At 54.4% G+C, this 18,597-nt stretch overlaps 5 protein-coding genes and 1 non-coding gene across 6 annotated transcripts; 2 read left to right on the forward strand and 4 right to left on the reverse strand.

The window, feature by feature from the left end:
- Positions 1-1,591: 1,591 nt before the first annotated feature.
- Positions 1,592-1,689, reverse strand: ACO1O0_003703. Its single transcript has one exon. It is a non-coding gene; the product is annotated as a tRNA-Leu (tRNA).
- Positions 1,690-2,292: 603 nt separating this feature from the next.
- ACO1O0_003704 (uncharacterized protein) lies at positions 2,293-3,435 on the reverse strand (the record flags this gene model as incomplete). Its single annotated transcript, XM_083193147.1, has 2 exons — positions 2,293-3,343; positions 3,395-3,435. The coding sequence occupies 2 exons, from the start codon at positions 3,433-3,435 to the stop codon at positions 2,293-2,295; spliced, it is 1,092 nt and encodes a 363-aa protein (XP_083052204.1).
- A 717-nt stretch (positions 3,436-4,152) lies between these two features.
- On the forward strand, positions 4,153-4,979 carry ACO1O0_003705 (glutathione S-transferase family protein; the record flags this gene model as incomplete). Its single annotated transcript, XM_083193148.1, has 2 exons — positions 4,153-4,161; positions 4,275-4,979. 2 exons carry the CDS (start codon positions 4,153-4,155, stop codon positions 4,977-4,979), a joined length of 714 nt encoding a protein of 237 aa, XP_083052205.1.
- Positions 4,980-9,131: 4,152 nt separating this feature from the next.
- ACO1O0_003706 (CFEM domain-containing protein) lies at positions 9,132-9,787 on the forward strand (the record flags this gene model as incomplete). Its single annotated transcript, XM_083193149.1, has 2 exons — positions 9,132-9,351; positions 9,417-9,787. 2 exons carry the CDS (start codon positions 9,132-9,134, stop codon positions 9,785-9,787), a joined length of 591 nt encoding a protein of 196 aa, XP_083052206.1.
- A 1,483-nt stretch (positions 9,788-11,270) lies between these two features.
- Positions 11,271-12,062, reverse strand: ACO1O0_003707 (SDR family NAD(P)-dependent oxidoreductase; the record flags this gene model as incomplete). The annotated part of the gene is made up of 2 exons (XM_083193150.1): positions 11,271-11,998; positions 12,035-12,062. 2 exons carry the CDS (start codon positions 12,060-12,062, stop codon positions 11,271-11,273), a joined length of 756 nt encoding a protein of 251 aa, XP_083052207.1.
- A 366-nt stretch (positions 12,063-12,428) lies between these two features.
- Positions 12,429-16,290, reverse strand: ACO1O0_003708 (type I polyketide synthase; the record flags this gene model as incomplete). Its single annotated transcript, XM_083193151.1, has 6 exons — positions 12,429-13,785; positions 13,843-14,183; positions 14,425-14,601; positions 14,665-15,395; positions 15,522-15,966; positions 16,051-16,290. The coding sequence occupies 6 exons, from the start codon at positions 16,288-16,290 to the stop codon at positions 12,429-12,431; spliced, it is 3,291 nt and encodes a 1,096-aa protein (XP_083052208.1).
- Positions 16,291-18,597: the final 2,307 nt, after the last annotated feature.

Consider the following 18,597-nt stretch of genomic DNA (forward strand, 5'->3'; position numbering starts at 1 on the left):
AAATCGGTTGATAGGTGGGAAGAGACCGGCTGAAGATGGCAATCATAATCTCGACGGCGCACAGTAGACCGGATGGGACATTGTCCTCTGCAGATAGCAGTTGGTTAGCCTCAGCTGGTGCCACGGGGGCTGCAAGTACATCATGAACTATGATTCCGGGCCATGTACTTGCAAGTCACATCGGACGTAGTGCCGGCTTGGGTCGAGTAGAAGAGACAAACAACATCAACGATGCAAGCGCCGTTGTTATTCAAGGTTAGCTAGGTTGACTAATAAGAACTCTGTCGGTCGGTGCTGCATAGGCTGTAAAATACTTGCTTCCAAGACTAAAGGTGAGGACCAGCAGCCACTTATTCCGCCTCGACGTGTTGAGCTTCAACACAAGTGCTATGGGGAGGGCGAGGACGACAAAATCGGTAAACAACTTGTAGCAGAGCCAGAGTGTTGGGAGTTGGGATCGTCCCCATTGACTGATTTAACACCTGCATTGAGCTACACTATTATCTGAGTCCTGCCATATTCTAGCGGACCGGGTTGTTGATGAGAATGATGAAATTGAAGCCATAGAATAAGCACCAGAGATATGGAAATATAAGCAATGGTCAATTACTATCCGCATATAGGATTAGTATTCATATTTTGCTACTCATTCGGATGCGTGGCACAGTGAATACAGGTACGTATATGTATGCACATTTATACTGATATACGATATAGACCCAATGACCGCTGGAAACACTAGCGCAATCCCTAAAGTAAATGCTCCTGCACATATTGGCCAGTTGCATAATAGTACTATCCTAGTTAGCGCGTCAAGCAGGGCCTATACGGCCATGCGACTGACGTTTGGGAAGTCATGGGATGCTCCCAGGGATGGAAAATACCAGAAGATTGCCGAAGATGGGCCACTCGGTGTCGCTGGTATGACCCTGGTATCTCATCCCCTTGGCGTTTTGAGGTTGTATCGTCGACATCGATGACTGGCTAACCACATATGACTATCTGGCTGGGGCACATGGAGTCACTCCTTCGCATCGATCTGCATAAACTACTATTCAAGGAGCTCGTTGAATGACGGAGTGGCGCAACTTACAGGCGTGGCCAAGTCCTGGTCACAGTGGCGCGAGAAGCAAACGTCCCTCCCACATCGCGATATCTGGGCAGCTCTCCTTGAGGCAAGAGACCCCGAGATCCATGAGGCCTTTCCTTTGGATAGTGAGGGTCTGCCAGCGCGGATGAGCTTATCGTACAGATGAGGTATTGGGAAGAGTTACGGTAGGGGGGAGTGTGTCATCCAAGTTGCGTTGGAGGCGTGGCAGATGGTTATGTGGCTTGTTACTCCTCATCTCAGACCTTTAGGCATCGTCTCAATACGAAAGTATCATAGTATCAACCAGGTGCACTGGCATTCATTTAAGTAGTCTTAGTACTCTGTAGAAATGAAACAAAAAAAAGAAGTCTCCTGGCCAGATCCATCTTGGGGTCCCGACTCTAGTCTATGGGGCGCAAATAGCCCACCAAACTAGCGTATCTAGGGCTAGAATACCCACGATATTGGCGCCAGATGGTATAGCCAAAAGGCAAAAATGAATGATGAGACTGGGACTCGAACCCAGGAGGATTGCTCCACCAGGAATGATTGCTAAGGTAGCCTTAACCTGACGCCATAACCAACTCGGCCATCTCACCACTTGATTTGATGTCTGGATACTCGCATTCTCGATACTAAGATCACAGCCACTGCGGTGCTCAACGGATGGTCGGAGGCTGGCTGTACACAGAACAAATTCCTCTTGTTCGAGTCGTTTGTAGTACCTCTAGGTCGAATAGAAACGTACTTTGACTCTAATGGATGCGTATTCCGCATATCCATACTAAGGCACCGACTTCGCATCCGGCGACATCAGATGCTAGCGGTAGTGAAGGCGGCAGTCTTAAGAGGCCTAGAGTTAATGATCGATCACTTAGATGATATTTTTTACCCGTATTAGGCGAGGAAGATGGTCTTGCTTCTCACGAATTCTGATTATTCTGTTTTTTATAGTGCGAAAATACTTAGTCTGATGATAAAGATGACCGCTGTCACTACCTAGATGAAACAACTACCACGACATTGGGGAGGATAGTCATTATGAAGCATTTGGAAAAGTCATCATCATTGAAATTCAGCCTCAGATAGATTCTAGGGACCCCAGGAGCGGATCATCAAACCAACTGGCATTTGGCTTGCACATCTCAGTCGGCATGCCCCAAGCCAAGCCGTCCCCATTCCCAACAGTCAAACGCTGCAGCTCACGCAAACGTCACATCCCGCCCCGTCCTAGCACTCTCCACAACGCCCTCGATGATTCTCAACACATCCCTCGCCTCCGTCGCCTTGACAGGAACATCCTCCTCCTTGCCACTCGCCAGCGCCCTCGCAAACCCGGCATAGAACGCCCTGTACGTCTCGGGCTCCAGCTCCGGCACCTTGTCCTCGCGGATCTTGCCGTCGTCGCCCACAACCGTCAGCTTCATTGTGCCGGCCTTCTCCCTGCCGAAGCCCGCGGCGGTGGGCTTGACGCCCGCCTTGAGCTGGTCCTCCTGCGGGTCGAGCGTATCCTTGCGGAAGCTGCCCTTGAACCCGCGCACCCAGAACCGCGGCTGCACCGTCTCGGCGCTGAGGACGCTGATGCGCACGTTGACGATGAGGCCGTCCGGGTAGGTCAGCTCGGCGACGACGCCGTCCGGGTTGAACAAGTCGGCCCGGCCCTCGCGCTGGGACAGCAGCCGGCCGTGCACGGCCTGGGGCATGCCGAACAGCACGTAGGCCTGGTCGATCAGGTGGGTGCCCAGGTCGAAGAGGGCGCTGCCGCCCTGGGGGATGCCCAGCTGGCCCTTCCAGTTGGTGGGGGCGTCGGCGCGGTAGCGGTCAAAGTGCGTGTTGTACTCGACGATGCGGCCGAGGGTGCCGCTGCGGACGAGGTGCTTGACTGTCAGAAAGTCCGAGTCCCACCGGCGGTTCTGGTACACGCAGATGAGGCGCCCCGTCTGCCTGGACACGGCGATGAGATCCTCGGCCTGGGCGACGGTGGGCACAAAGGGCTTCTCGGTGAGTACGTGCTTGCCGGCCTCGAGGGCCGACTTGGTCAGCTCAAAGTGGCTGTCTGGGGTTGTGGTGATAACGACGGCATCGACATCGGCATCAGCGAGCAGGTCCTTGACGCTGGTGTAGTGCTTGAGATTGGGGTAGTCGGCGGGAGCTGAGTTCCCCTCCTTGGGGCTGCGCTGGACGATGCCGTGGAGTCGCAGCTGGGGTGTCGTAGTGATGAAGGGGATGTGGAAGATTTTGGCCGACATGCTGCTAGTTGTCAATGGAGTGCAATTAAGCGATGACGTTGCTGATGAGACTCACCCGTATCCAACGACGCCGACGTTGAAGGTCTTGTCCGCCATGGTTCAGACTGTGATGACGATGAGCAAGATGGAGGAAATCGAGTTTGTGCGTTTCGCGTCTTGTCGGATTGTCGAAAGTAATAAAATCCGACCTTGATTGTGAGATGAAGTGAAAGAGTTTGTCAACAATGGAGGCGTGGATTCCAGCGAGGCATTTCCATCTGCGGGGCGACTGTGGTGGACTTGGGGCCCCCAGGCGAAGCTTGTTCGGCGATGCTTCGGTGGCATACAGTTCTCGGCAGCCAGTAGCGGATACGACAGGCTCGCAGGAAGGTTTTGCTTAGCAATCGGGGAGATCCTCGCCGGCGTGAGTCACGTTGATCTCTGGCAGCCTACGTGTGGCATAATGTTGCACACCTGTGAAGAGATGATGTGAGGATGTGCACGGCATAGTTGCGTAGGACACATTGCTATCTCTCCAGGCCGAGCAGACAAGGACCAAAAGCCAGAGTCCTCCGTTGCAATGAGAACGGGGAAGATGTGATTCTCATGCTATCAAGACAGAATCACTCTCTTCCAATGCCTGACCGGCGTCCCCCGGACATCAAAGACGGAGCCGGTGTCCGGAATCACGGTCGGAAGAAGTGAGGAAGCGAAGTCGCGCGCCGACCGGACCCACTATCGGCCTCCCCGGTGTCAGCAAAGTCCGTCCAACACCGACCAAAAAGTCCGGCTTACCAATATATCAAAGGCCATCTTGCTGATATAGCCCAAGGGATGGTCTACGTCAATCAAGAGTTATTAAAAGAGGCCGAGATCAGTGGGAAAGGCAACTTTTACAACAACTGCATTTATCTCCTAGAAAGTACCACTTGGACATTCATACCGCAGGCCACCAGACTACCTACCAGTCATACCAGTCGCCCGTCAGCATGGAAGGCAAAAACACCCTGACCGTGTTCCGCGGCGCGGAGCCTACGAATACCTACGTCTGGTCCCCCTTCGTCACCAAGGTAGAGGCCCGCCTACGCTTCGCATCCCAGCCGTACACCCTGGGCGGCGGCTCGCCGCGGTCCGCCCCCAAGGGCAAGATCCCCTACATCCAGCTCCCGCCGGAGGCAGGCGGTGCCATCCTGGGGGACTCGGCCTTCATCATCAGGAGCCTCGTCTCCAGCGGCGCCGTCCCCGACCTCAACGCCCCGCTCACGCCCGTCCAGCGCGCGCAGGACCTGGCCGTCCGCGCGCTGCTGGAGGACCGGGTCTACTTCTACGGCGGCAGGGAGAAGTGGTGCGACAACTACACGACCATGCGTGACGGGGCCCTGGCGGCGATTCCGTGGCCGCTGCGGCTGCTGGTCGGATACATGGTCCAGAGGAAGTATGTAAACATGTTGTACGGGCAGGGGGCGCTGCGGTTCAGCGACGAGGAGGTTGCGACGCTCAAGGAGGAGGTCTGGGAGAGCGTCGATGCGCTCCTGGTGGAAGCTCGGAGGTCAAAGACAGGTGGCGAGGGGCCCTTCTGGGTCCTTGGAGGAGAAGGGCCGACGGAGGCGGATACCACGTTATTCGGGTTCGTGGTCGGGGCGCTGGTATGCAAGGCGTGAGTTTTCCCACCCACGATGGCTGGATCGTTGTGAAGATGCTAACTTGAGGGTTTCAAGTGGGCCAGAGACTGCCAGAATCGTCCGACAATACCCCGTGGTTGTAGAGTATGCGGAGAGAATCCACGATCGGTATTTTCCAGACTATCGGCGATGGGAGTAATGGACAGGAGCGTGTCACGACGTCCGTATCGTTAGCGGGAAGAAATCCAACTCAGTATCAACACAACTAGTTTCAGCCAGAGTCTTCAGACAGAAATCTCGAACAATGTTCTGTCGGTCTCGAAGTCGGTCAAAGAGTGTCTTGGCTGGCCGGCGGTTGGCGGTGTGTCCCCTATCATGGATCAGCATCACCAACTCATCACCAGAGGTGGTCAGCAGGGGCAATGAGCGACTTGCAGCCATCATATGTTCAGCAGAAATCTAGCCAAGTTGCTCTCCCCCCGTGGAGAAGGCTCCACAGGTTGATTGATGGGGCACGGTGGTGCACTCGGCCTTCCATCTTGGGTCCGTCTGAAACAGGCTTTACGTCGGCACCGTGCGAGCTGAGAAGGCGGCGAGTCTACCGCGGTCGATCCTTTATTCAGCTCTAATGTGTTACCTTGTCTCTTGGGATTCTGCCGAGGAGACAGCAAATTCGAGTAATATTTCCGTGGCATTAATTTCGACTCAGGGGGCGTTTTCTGTTAGTGTTGACCATAGGGAGGTGAGTCACTCGTGACAGACAAGTTGTTATGCCCCTTCACAATCACTTGTAATACTGCTTTTCCTCGAAATAACAGTTCCAGTATCCGTACTACCATGTAGTAATACAGTATAATTTATCTAAAATTTTACCGATGAGTAGAGAGATTTTGATGGGGAAGTCATTATGGCCTGATTGTTCTCAAAGACGGGGTGGAGGCTATCATCTGGGGAATGGAATCATGGCCATGCCGCCTGGACCACCAATATTTACGAATAAGTTGCCAAAAATAGTCTCATGAACCATAAGTTCATTAATCTTAATGATCATCAGAGCCAACATTGGTGTCAGGAACAGGAAACCCGTCTTTGTTGGTCTTGCGTATGCATAGACTTACCAGAGGCACATGTCAAACAATCCGAGATTGACGGCCACATGCCGAACTTTTCGGCGCCTCATCTCCGACATGCAGCCCACAATGGTGCCTGCAGCTATATTGCAGCAGAGCGCCAATAATACCACCATGCTACCAACCACAGGGTGGAAAAATCGAGATTTGCCATGGCGGTATGCAAGTTTAAAACAAAGTGAGAAAGTCTGGTCACACGAGATTCGCATTGGGGTGTAGCAGTGGCGGCAACACTGTGAACCTCCATCGTGGCGCCGAGACGGAGGGTACCGGGGGGGGAACGCGATGTGGCGCTCGCGTCCGAGTCTTGCAGGCGCGTGCTGGGTGTGGTGGATACGACGGGCCTGAAGGGGGAAGGTCTGGTCGATGCCTTGGAGCTGGATGGGGATGAGGACACAAGAGGACTAGATTGTCTAGGCTTACGCAAGCCTGCAGGACAATGCATGGATTCAGGCGTGTTTACATCGGGTTTGCAGGAGCTGACAGAGGTCTCTTGAGAAGGAGCTTGAGAAGCTGTCGTATACGGAGTAGATAATACGAAATAATAGTTTATTATTTACATTTTGAAAGGTGTTGGATAGACAGATCATAGACTCAAGTTAGATCCGTACTGTACATAGTATCTCGAGGAGCAGGAGCGCCCCCGGAGCATCCGTGGATAATACTTTGATACTAATAAGCCTGTGACTAATTAACAATTGCCTATTTGCCGGGCTTACGGCGGACGGACTGTATTCCGCGAATGCAAGCAGGCGGCTCAGCAGCTACGAAGATGCAGCTCTCTACCGAGGGAACATTGAAGCATTGAAGGCATGAGGTCTCTGGACGCCGTGATGCACTCGTGCCCAAGCAAGAACCGCAGCAAGTTCCATTTTCCAAGTTTTCCCCCATCATGATGACAGCAATTCGAAACAATGACGATGATGGTTAACCGTCTCTGCAAAATCTACCATTTTCGGATGGCCCCCACAGGCCACAGCCCCCTGTGGCGAGAGCATCAATTCGGCTGCGTCAAGAAGGGCATTCCGTCCGACTGGCTGTGTTTTTTTCACGTGAGCCTCGGCCGACCGCCCGCCGCCAGCTGGGACTGGAAACAGGCAAAGAAGCACGGCAGACAGGGCCATGGGAATCTAGAATGGAGCAGACAAACACGAGAAAAGTCGGCGCTCAGTGGACGGCCAGGGGCAACCAGGTGGCTCCAGCACACCACCTGAGCACCCACGGACCAATGATGGGAGGCGATGGGTGACTCCCAGGCAGGTTTTTGCAGGCGACCGCGCCCCTGGCAGGGCAGACAGGTGCAGACAGTGAGGACTGCCAGAAGGATCTATTGGCGTCTTGGCGCCAATGATGGTCGGCCGTGACTCCCGCGGGGGAGATTTGCTTCCCCGGATTGAGTGCTCACAGACTGTGGACTGTGGACTGTGTGGACTATGGACTTGTGGACTGTGGACTGTGAAGCTGTGGTAGTGGTGGGGTGGAGCACTGGCAGCAGCCCAGCAGCCCTGGCAGACCCAGAGCAACCCATGGCAACCTGGAGCCCAGCAACCTCCCCCAGGCAACCTTGGAGCTGTGGGCAAGGGTTTTTTGCTCGCCAGTCCCAGTTTTGCGACTGGCCCAATGAACCGCTGGCAAGATGAAGTGCTGGGTTGATAATTTGATTTGCCAGTGCTGATGTGGGCGTTTCACGCAGGTCCGTCGACGTCGACCGGGGCGAACCACTGGCAGCCCTGGGCGACCTGGTTCATGCTCCTCCACCAATACCGCCAACCTTGGCTGGTGGTCTCCCTTCTTTTTCTTGCATCGTCGGAAATGAGCTTGGGCAGGGTCATCCATGGTCGCTGGCCCATGACTTGCATCGATACACGTGAAGTCGAAGACGAGACACTCGGTGAAGATGGCTGACCGGAGCAGCGGCAGTGATGAGAATGCGGGGGAGGGGAAACGGCCATTGTCTCAGTGATGGCCTCCCGACTCCCGAGAGCCGAATACTGAACAAAGTATGGATACCACAAGGACGTACGAGTACGAGAAACAGCCCGAGCCCCCAGACTTGACACCGGCAAGGGCACCGATGCCCGTGCTCGCCGAAGAAAGGTCTGTGAGTTTCTTTAATGGGGACGTCAACGGGTCAACAGGTGAGGGATGATCACATCGAGGCGGATGGCGTGCAGGCAGTGAGTGCAGTGGCCAGTCAGTCATGCATCTCCCCAAGTGGCAGATGCCCGTCACTGAGCAATGCAACGCAGAGGGTTCGCCAACAAGAACAACAATATTGAACGCTTCAGCGCCTCGAATGCTGAATTGCCCTGATCTTCCAGATCTGTCCAACCCTCTGGCCGTGCCCCTTTCTGCGCGCACTGAATTAAGATTATGCCTCAGCGCTGTCCGTCACAAGGAGGCCAATCGCATTGGTCACATGTTCTCGCCCCCGAGGCCGGCGTCGATCGACGACGGACCAGCAAGTCGAATCTGGAAATCCAGCCCGCCTAGTGCCAGGACAGGCCCGAGACATGGCATGGTAATATGGCATGGTAATATGGCCCCCAGAGTGACCAGACAGGCCCCAGGAGAGTCCAGGAGAGAACCAGGTGCACGCTGGTGCACAATGGTGCCCTCTGGTGGCGTCCAGCCCCCCCGGCTAGGCGAATCGGGGCTTCCCCAGCGCCGCCAACGGCTGCCCGTCGATTCCAGAATGCCAGCCTCCAGGGCCAGAGTATCCCTGTCCCTGAGGCCTGGTGGCATCGGGTTGACAGGAGTCCCGCGCCCATCCTTGCCATGTTGCCTCCCCAGCCCATCTGCCCAGTGCCCACAGTGCCCACGGGGCACCCCGTAATCCCCGGGTCCATTGCTGGTGTAGTATGCGTTGCCCAGCCTGCAAGACTGCACCAAGATAGCTACATAAAGGCCTCTCCCGCAGTCCCACCCCGTCCATCTCTTCCCTCTCCTTTCCTCCCCATCCACTCGCTTGGCCATACCAGTCCACTCGTTCTCTGTACACTACACTTTTTGCAAGCAACTCTTTTGCAGTTAATACCCAACAAACCCCCAAACCGTCAACATGAAGTACGCTTACGCCGCTCTCGCCCTGGTTGCCGCCGTGCACGCCCAGACCCGCGAGGATATCCCCGAGTGCGCTCTCCCCTGCCTCGACGACGCCATCACCAGCGAGACCGACTGCAAGACCACCGACTACGTCTGCGTCTGCAAGAACTTCGACGCTGTCCAGGGCGCTGCCACCGGCTGTGTCATCTCCGAGTGCGGTGCTGACGTCGCCATCGGTATGTCCTTCTCCTGCTATCCAGGCAACAGCATCTATGGAACATGGTTCACTAACAGCATCCAGGCGAGGTCCTCCCTGCCACTGAGGCTCTCTGCAAGAACCCCGGCGGCGGTGACGACGGCGGTGAGGAGCCCTCTCCCACCACCGAGACCACCCCCGAGCCCACCGAGGAGCCCGAGGAGCCCACCGAGCCTACTGAGGCCCCCGAGGAGCCCACTGAGGCCCCCGAGGAGCCCACCGAGGCCCCTGAGGAGCCTACTCCCGCTCCCTCCAAGACCGAGTGCTCCAGCACTCTGTCCCCCACCGTCGCTCCCACCAACGGCACCATCCCTGCCCCCACCGACACCGGCGCCCCCGTCCCCACCGGCGCCGCTGCCGCCTACGGCCCCCTGGGTGGCCTGGCCCTCGCCGGTCTCGCCGCCCTTGCCCTGTAAGCGCTCTCTTCTGAGAGTGTCTACTAGGGGCTCGGCACGCCGTTCGGGTTTCCATTGGGCACGTTGTGGAAAAAAGAGCCCTGTCATGAGCATCATGTCATATGAGGTCCCATGGTAGCGAAGGCATAAAAGGGGTTTCATTTCCTGTTTCTATTGTCTTGCATCTTTCGTGTCCAGACGTTTGTTTGCTTGTTGTGTGCTTGGAACACTGCCCCCCGTTCTGCGGGGATGTTTCTTGCAAGGAACTTGTAATTGCAGAAAATACAACCAGTTGCTCTGGCTAATACTAATGGTCTTATGTGAATGAAGTGTGCCGTCCACCTGTGCCGTGAGAATCGATCTGGTTAACTATCGTGTTGTGTATACCAACTCCCATGATGCTGGTTGCCATCTTTGCAACGACGTTTGACATGTTGCAATGTTACAATCCAAAAGCAAATACTACTACGGCAGTAAAACCTGTCTTGCAAGGCGGCAGCTATCATGAGGCGAAGCAGTGTCCACGCCATGCGACCACCCACCCTTTCGGCGATGCCGTCTCGGGTTGTTCTCCGCAGCAGACCACAATACCACCGCAATACCACACACCATCACACCACCACACCTCGCTAACCGTCAATACCGTGCCGCCCTCGACGCTCCATCCCATTTTGGCATCTGCCCCTGCCCAGATCTTGTTGCATACGAGCGTTGCTATAGGTGATTTCCACGTCACCTCACCCACCTTCTCGTCCCATCCAAAAAGCCGGGATCCTTTGCGTTGGGCCGCCGGGCGTACATAGTAGCATCAGTCGTATTTCCCATAATATCGCAGGCCCATTCCACCGAGACAACCAACGTCGTCGCTCCTCCAATTTCGGCCCCTCGGCCCCAATGCCTTGGCCCCATGTGCCACGCTCACACCACTTGCACGCCCGGCGAGTCCACTTGCGCTGCGAGGATCATCCCCCTTCTGCCATTACGAATGCTTTCCTCCCATTGGCGCGCCCCGGAAAAACCAGGTTGCTGCTGCTGCAGCGGCGCTTCGTGAACCACACATGATCGCTTGCCGGCGCGGCACACGCCTGTCTCGAAACGGCTCACCATTCACTCTGTAGACATCTGCATGCGTGGTTTTCCATTCACGTCTGTACGAGTGCTACCCTACACTACATATCAATCAGCTTCAATGGCCACAGTAATATGGAATGGGTTGAGACTTGATTGAGAAAACAGGGGCGAAGGATTGCTGGGATTTTTCGTATCACATGGTATTAAATGTATTTAGTTGTGATGCTAAGCTCTGTTGAACTCTTGGTGATAATCGATGGTTGACTCTGAATTAGTAGGTAGGTTGGGTAACAACTGGTTACATGTACACACTGAATCGCATGTTCAATTCTATTATACTCTTGCTAGATTCTAAGCACCACCTTTCTAATATATATGGATGCTAATGTATCACACCATCTAACGGAAACAATACATGATGAATAATAAAAGCTCAAGTCGCTGAATAACCTCCATCTACAAAAAACACCTGCCCCGTCACGGCCTTACTCGCGTCGCTGGCAAGATACACCGCAATCCCTGCAAAGTCCTCGGGGACTCCATTCCTCTTTATCATCGTTCGAGATACATGTTTCTGGGCCACCTGGTCATTTCCCAGCGCCGCCGCCGTCATAGGTGTCTCGACGAGCCCCGGCGCGACAGCATTGCACAGCACGCCACGGGGAGACCACGCCTCTGCCTGGGACCGCGTCAGCGAGACCAACCCGCCCTTGGATGCCCCGTACGCGCCGCTGTTGCCGAATGCGCGGAAGGCCTGCTGGCTGACCATGTTGACGATGCGGCCGCTGCCCCGCGCCGCCATGGCGGGTCCGAATCGCTGGCCTAGTGCGAAGGGGGCTGTCAGGTTGACGTCGATGGTGTCCTGCCATTCCTCCATGCTCAGCGCGTCCATGTGAGGCCGTGGGTTGACCCCCGCGGCGTTGACGAGGATGTCCGGCACGCCGTGGCGCTGGACGACGGCGTCGTTGATGGCGTCCACGTCGCGCACGTCCATGGGTAGACCAAAGGCCTCGCCGCCTGCGCTGCGGATGTGGTTGACCGTCTCCTCAATGGGTTCGGGCCGCCGCGCGACGATGATGACGGTTGACCCAGCCATGCTCAGTGCCGTGGCCATTTCGCGGCCGATACCGGAGCTGCCGCCCGTCACGAGCGCGACTCGCCCTGAGAGGCCGAAGAGGGACTGGAGGTAGGACGCACCGGCGCGAAGACCTGTGGCTGCTGCCATGATGTGTGCGTTTGCATATGCGTGGGTGTTGGAATACCTGGGCGTGCAAAATAGAATACGAGGTGTTGAGTGCACTGCGTGGTCCAGCGTCGCTGTCTCAGTCTCCCCTAGAGGCTTGGAGTACCGAGTATTCGTATCCGTACTGTATGGAATTACGACTTATACGAGGGGACCACGACTGTGGATGGTGGCGTCGAGTTTGTGCACTCCCAATGCTATTACCCATGGCGCATCTTCGATGCCTCAACACTCTTCAAGGCCCAAAGCCTTAGTCTGGGTAGTATTAGTTGAGCCCATTAATAAATAGTTGGGAGGATTATACCTCAACTACAAGACTGTGATCCGGTCACTTCTAGACCACTTGACCTATTTCAGGCGCTTAACAGCCTTCTCGCCCAACGACCATAGGGAGCTCGAACTCATAATCTCCAAGGTGCTTAATTCTGCAGTGATCTCCCTCCGGATCCAGTTCCGCACTTCGACCGCAGCAAGGCTGTCCAATCCAAGCGTGCTCAGCGGCTTCCCCGGCTCTATATCCCCCTCCTGAAGCCTGAGGATTTTCTGCAAGCCCATGGTAATTGTGTCCAGCACCACCTGCAGGAGCTGGTCGGCGCTGGGATTTGTCTTGTGCAATGTCAGGAGATGCTGCACCTGCTTTGCCAGCGGATCCTGCGAGTTTGCAGATCCAGAGTTGGCCCCCGAGGCGGAAGCCCCTGTTGCCAGCAGAGACTGGAACCTGGCATCGGCCAGGAGGGGCGTATCTGCCGGCTGGGGGGTTGCGAGGCCCGTGATGAGCTGCGCTGCGCTCGTCTCGTTGAGAACCTTGCTGCTGGATTGGCTCTGTTGCGCGATGCTCATGTCGAGGATCAGGTGGAGTGCTGCTTCGTTGATACTGGTCCACTGAGGCACGTCCAGCTTGCCGCGCAGCCTCTCCTGGTCCTCGATGACGCCAACGTCCTCGATTGGACCAAGGTCAATGGAGTTGGCGGCGAGCCCAAGTGTGTTCCGACGGTAATGTGCAAATGCGTCTAGGAAGGTGTTTGCAGCACAATAGTTGGCCTGGCCTTTGTTCCCTATGACGCCGACGAAGGAGCTGAGTAGAGTGAAAAAGTCCAACCGTAGTTGAAGCTCGTCGTGTGATACTCGATGAAGGTTCCATGTGCCCGACACCTTGGGACTGCAGGCACCCATAAAGTCTACATGGGTCATGTTCTCGAATGGCACATCGCGGAGAACCATGGCCCCCTGGATTATGCCGCCAACGGGTGGTGTTCCTGGGATGGAGAAGGCCGCTCTCACGTCCTTGATTTGACTGACATCGCCCCGGAATTCGTGGACAATGGCGCCGAGCGATGTGCAATCTGCAACGACTCCTTGAGATTTGATGTCCTGGATCCCGCTTCGTGACAGAGAAATGATGTGCTTGGCGCCACGGCTGGCGAGGTGGACGGCGAGGGAGCCACAGAGTCCCTTGAGACCTCCGATTATCAAGTACGAGACGTCGCCACGAAGCTTGCCGTCAAGGCGCTGTGCTAGGGGCCGAACAGGGAGTGTCGTGTCAACACTTGGCTCGTCACCGTCGGTGATGACAATTTTTCCAAAGTTCCGACCGCTGCGTAGAGCTGAGAATGCCTCGATAACCTGGGAAAATGGATAACAAGTAGTCGGGCTAATGGGACCGATTGCTCCCATCTTGACTAGATTCATCATCTGATTTAGTAGCCTGTAGCGGGAATGAGTACATTATTAGTTACATCAAGGAGCTGCATGGGTAACTCACCGTTGCAAAGTCTCGTTTGATATGACACTGGCAAAGGACATGTCGATAGCCCGGTAAGAACAGTTGCGATCAAAGGGCTCCATAGACAGCATGTTCCGCTGGATAATGTCTTTCTTGCCCAGCTCGACAAAGGTACCTCCATCGGCAGTCAAGCGCCACGAAGCATCCAGCAAGTTGCCAGTTAAGACGTTTAGAATGACATCAACTCCCTTCCCGCTTGTAGCTTCGAGTATCCTTGGGGCAAAGGCTTCATCTCGGGAAGAGAAGATCCGATTTCCAGGAATACCAAAGGACCTGCTGAGGAACTCGCGCTTCTCATCGGTGCCGACCGTAGCATAGACCTGGAGTTTGTGCGATTAGCAACAGATGCCAACCACCCTCTCTGAAGACGCGACCTACTTCCGCTCCTATATGCTGTGCCAGTTGGATGGCCGCTATTCCAACGCCTCCAGCTGCAGAGTGAATTAAAACGGTCTGCCCCCTTTTCAATCCCGCGACGTCGACTAGCGAATAAATGACTGTGGCATAGGAGGCCAGCATACCACAAGCGTCAGAAAAGGAGAGGAAATCCGGGATATTTACAACTCGCTCCTTGGGGGCATGCATGCGATTAGCAATTGACCCAGGAGCCAGAACGGCCACGCGGTCCCCTGGGCGGTGCGGCCCCGAGTTGGTGCCGACTCGAGAAACCACGCCGGCCGCCTCGAGACCGATAAGGTGCTCATTTTCTGGAACGATCCCCATAGATACTACAACATCCTATAGAATTTGTTAGTTTGTTTTCCCCTTGGTGCTCGGGAAGGATAGTTTAACGGGGCGCACCTTGAATGCTAGGCCTGCGGCAATGACCTCTACCTCAACGTGGCCATCCTCGATCTCGTCTGTCTCTTCAATCTTGGTGTACGTTAAGCTTTGGAAATCTCCCGGCTTCTCTGCTCTCAAACGGACTGTTTCCCTCGCTGTTCGGAACTTAACCTCTTCTAGTTCTGTTGAAACCTCGTCCCTTGCCTTAATGATATTGAGTTTCTCGTCAACCGTGACCCTGTTGATGTATAGAACTCCGCCTCTCTCAGAAAAGTCACATTCAAACACCCCCGCTTCTTCCATATGGTTCATCCTGTCCAGTAAATGTACAATGGCTTCCAATGCTTCGTGAGTTCCAGCAGTCTCGACATCGAGGGTCACTGGATGGATACTTGGATCCTCTAAACGAACGACCCTGAGAAGACCGGGAATCATCGCTGCGTTTGGATTCGTGATGTCTTTCCCAGAAGCCCCTGTAGTTACCCACAGTAGCTTGCAAAGCTTGACTGCCAGAAGCGTCTTTAGTGCCTCCCACTGGCTCTCTGTGATGTCGCGCAGTACCGGGGCATTCATTTCGTCGGCAATGACAACAGTTGCATTGTCAGGAACAGCAGAGACGTCGGTAGTCACCATGACGTTGTAATTTGCAGATCGGAGAGTATCGACCATGTCGTTGATTCCTTGGTCCGTAGGCAACAAGTAGAAAAGATAGAGATCCATCTGGGAAATGCTGTTGACATCGGGAGCCTCTGGAAGGCTTTGGGAGTGTTTCCTAGGAACAAATAGAAATGCTTCTTTTGCATCTTTCAAGTTTTCGAAGCGCGTATAAGAGTATCCTGCATCATTCCAGAACCCTGTGACGGTCTTCGACATACCATCGCGGTGAGCCGTCATACTTTTGCCATTCTCACGTGCGCCGGTTTCATACTCGGCCCCCCGATCACAGCTGACGAGGAGAACTCGGCAGTTGGCTCCCTTGGTTGCATCGGAGACGGCCTCCATCACTGGTTCAAGCTTAAATGGTGGTTCCTCAATGTCCTCTTCCATGACCTGTACAATGGCCAAGTCATACTCATCGTCAAACTGGGGGTTGTAGGGATCTAGGAGCGTAAACGAGGCCGCCCTAGCGCCCTCAAACTTTCCGTGCACAGTGGCGAGGGTTTTGACATGTGGTGTTGCATATGTGAACCTGTCGTACAGGGTTCTCATCCCCTCATCCGAATTGGCATCTAGCCAAAAAGAATTTTCATACCCCTCGAGCAAGTTCAGCTCGAGCACCTTGAGAGCTGGCTTCTTGAAGGCTGCCAAATCAAGCAGTGACTGGAAAGACCTTAGTTGTAGGAAACCCTCAGCTGCCCGAGTATTGGTAGCCAGGTGCAAAAAAGTCCAATCTGGCCTCCATACGGATCTCGACAAAGAATGCTTTGCAAATCTCCCTGAGCCCATCTCCATCTGATGAAATCCCATGCCAGATATTCGTCCCATCAGAAGGCCTGTTGTTGGGTTGAATAGGCTGATTGACCCTTTGTAGCTCTTTGCTTGATCAGGACGTCCCCTGCCGCTATAGAATGAATTGCTGATGGCAACCCCATGCCCCTTGGGCAAAGATCCCGTATCTTGAGGAGGAATTTGAAGTTCATCCATGATTGTGGGTATCAAAGCTTTATTCACGGAACTCCTATCGCCCTTCCAGATAGCCGGAGATATTGCCTGAATCATACCATCCAAAACAGCAGGATGTAATGGATATTGTGACTGGCCCTTTTGTGCTGACTTAGGAGGCTCAATATCTATATAAGAGCGAGCGGAGCGAGACCCAGCGGAGCGCTCCACAGCTAGGAGACGATGGAACGCCGGTCCAAAGTTGAATCCGGCTTCAAGTGCGGCTTTAACCCAAAGACGGCCAGGCAATGTGTTTTGAAGCGGAGATAGCTGGTCGGAATTTCTTTGTAACGGCTTCTCTGTCGTCCTGTCCATCATGATGAGCCCACTGGCATGGATTGGCTCGGCTCCTTCATCCCAGCTGGAAATGATATACTGGAACCATCCGTCGCCGGATGTATTAATTGGGAAGAGGGTTGTCCGAATCACTACACTCCTCCCTTCTTCGAGTATCAGAGCCCTGTCAAATTTGGCGTTGCGAATCCGGTACCCGAGCTGTGTCACATTCTCAACAGCAGCTAGTTCATCTGGCCTCGTCATTTTGGCACACTGCCACATGGCCTCCACTGCCATAGCCAGATACCCCGATCCGGGGAAGATGATGTCGCTCCCAATGCGGTGTTCTCGTAGATATGGTATATCCTCTAGCGAAAGGGTGCTTTTGAAGACTGGGGCTCTCCAGGGAGACCCCAACACTTTGGAGCCCAGCAAGTCATGGTATATAAACGGCTTGAAGCGCCAATCTCTAGAGGAGATGCTTTCCGACCAGTATTTCTGTGAGTGGTTCCAGCAGTAGTTAGGAAGATCGACAATGACAAGTGGTTTGTCTACCCCAGCTTCACAGCTGTATACGTTGACAGCACCCATGTCGATATCCATGCCTCTAGCCCAAAGCTTCCCTGCAAGGTCCAGGATGGATCTACCAGAGGTATCCCCCCGAGTAAGGACAGGAGTATAATCAGGGGTGTGGCCACCAAGACTTTCGAATATCTGCTTTATGGGACCAGAAAGAGCTCCACTCGGCCCTATCTCTATCAAGTAGTTGATAGGGACATTGGGCGAAGTGACCAGTGCACGCATCGCTTCCTCAAAACGAACCGGCGAGACCAAGTTTCGTGACCAATACTCAATATCAGTGTGTTCCGTCGGCAGGAGAACTCTTCCGTCCACGGAAGACACCATAGATGCTTCACGAGGGGCTGCCGAATAGTCCCGTGGAGGGATGTCACGCTTCAAAAGATTGCCGTATGCTTCCGCAATCTCGGCCATGAAACTAGAGTGATAGGCCATGTCAACCTGAAGAACCCGGGAAAACACATCATTTTCCTTGCAGAAACCCTGTATCCTCTCTAGTTGGTCCCTGTCTCCTGAGAGAGTGAGACTCTTGGGGCTGTTGTAACACGCAATGCGGACTGCGGAGAAATCCTTCAAAACAGGGGTTATGAAGGCCTCATCGGCACCCACCGCCAGCATACCAAGAGTATGGCCTCTTGGCTTGGCAATTTTTGAGGCAAGCCCACGGTGATATGCAATGACGATGGCCTCGCGACGAGTCAGTATCCCTGCCGCGTAGGCTGCTGCAATCTCTCCAGACGAGTGGCCAACAACAATTTGTGGCAACACGCCCCAATCCCGCAGCACATCAACAAGGGCAATCTGCAGTGCCGTGGTGAGAGGCTGCGAGTATTCAGGTTGCCGCATGTGCTCCAGCGGCCTCGATTCAGTCAGCTCTTTGGAAAGACTCCATGCTGGGCTTGAGGCGGAGGGGAGGGACCCAAGTGCCTTGTCCATGTCGTCAACAGCGTCCCGAGCAATAGGATATCTTGACAATAAACCTCGACCCATCTCAGGCCACTGGGCTCCCTGGCCAGTGAACACAAAGCCAATCAGGGGTGACTCAACGCTCTTTTTGCCATAGAGCACTTCGGATTGCCTGATCTGTGTCGAGTCCGTGATGTAATAACCTCGGTGAAAAAAATGACTCCGTCGCTCAGATAGTGTAAACGCAAGATCCTGTAGCGAGCATGAGACATCTAGCCTGCTAAGATGCTTGTCCAGTTCCTTGACGTAGCTCTTCAACGACTGCTCGTCATTTGCTGAGAAGGCTAGCAGGTGCGGAGTCGAGAGTCCATCATTTCCTTCCATAAGCGAGTCCAGATCCATCTCGCTATTCTCGATGGACATTTTATGGTTGGGGATAAATGATGAACCAAGCATGTCGATGGGATGATCGACGATTGCGTGTGCGTTTGATCCACCCAAGCCAAAAGAGTTGACTGACGCTCTCTT

The sequence above is a fragment of the Amphichorda felina genome (assembly GCF_050947745.1).
Source record: "Amphichorda felina strain 45539 chromosome Unknown scaffold_3, whole genome shotgun sequence".
Classification (NCBI taxonomy): domain Eukaryota; kingdom Fungi; phylum Ascomycota; class Sordariomycetes; order Hypocreales; family Bionectriaceae; genus Amphichorda; species Amphichorda felina.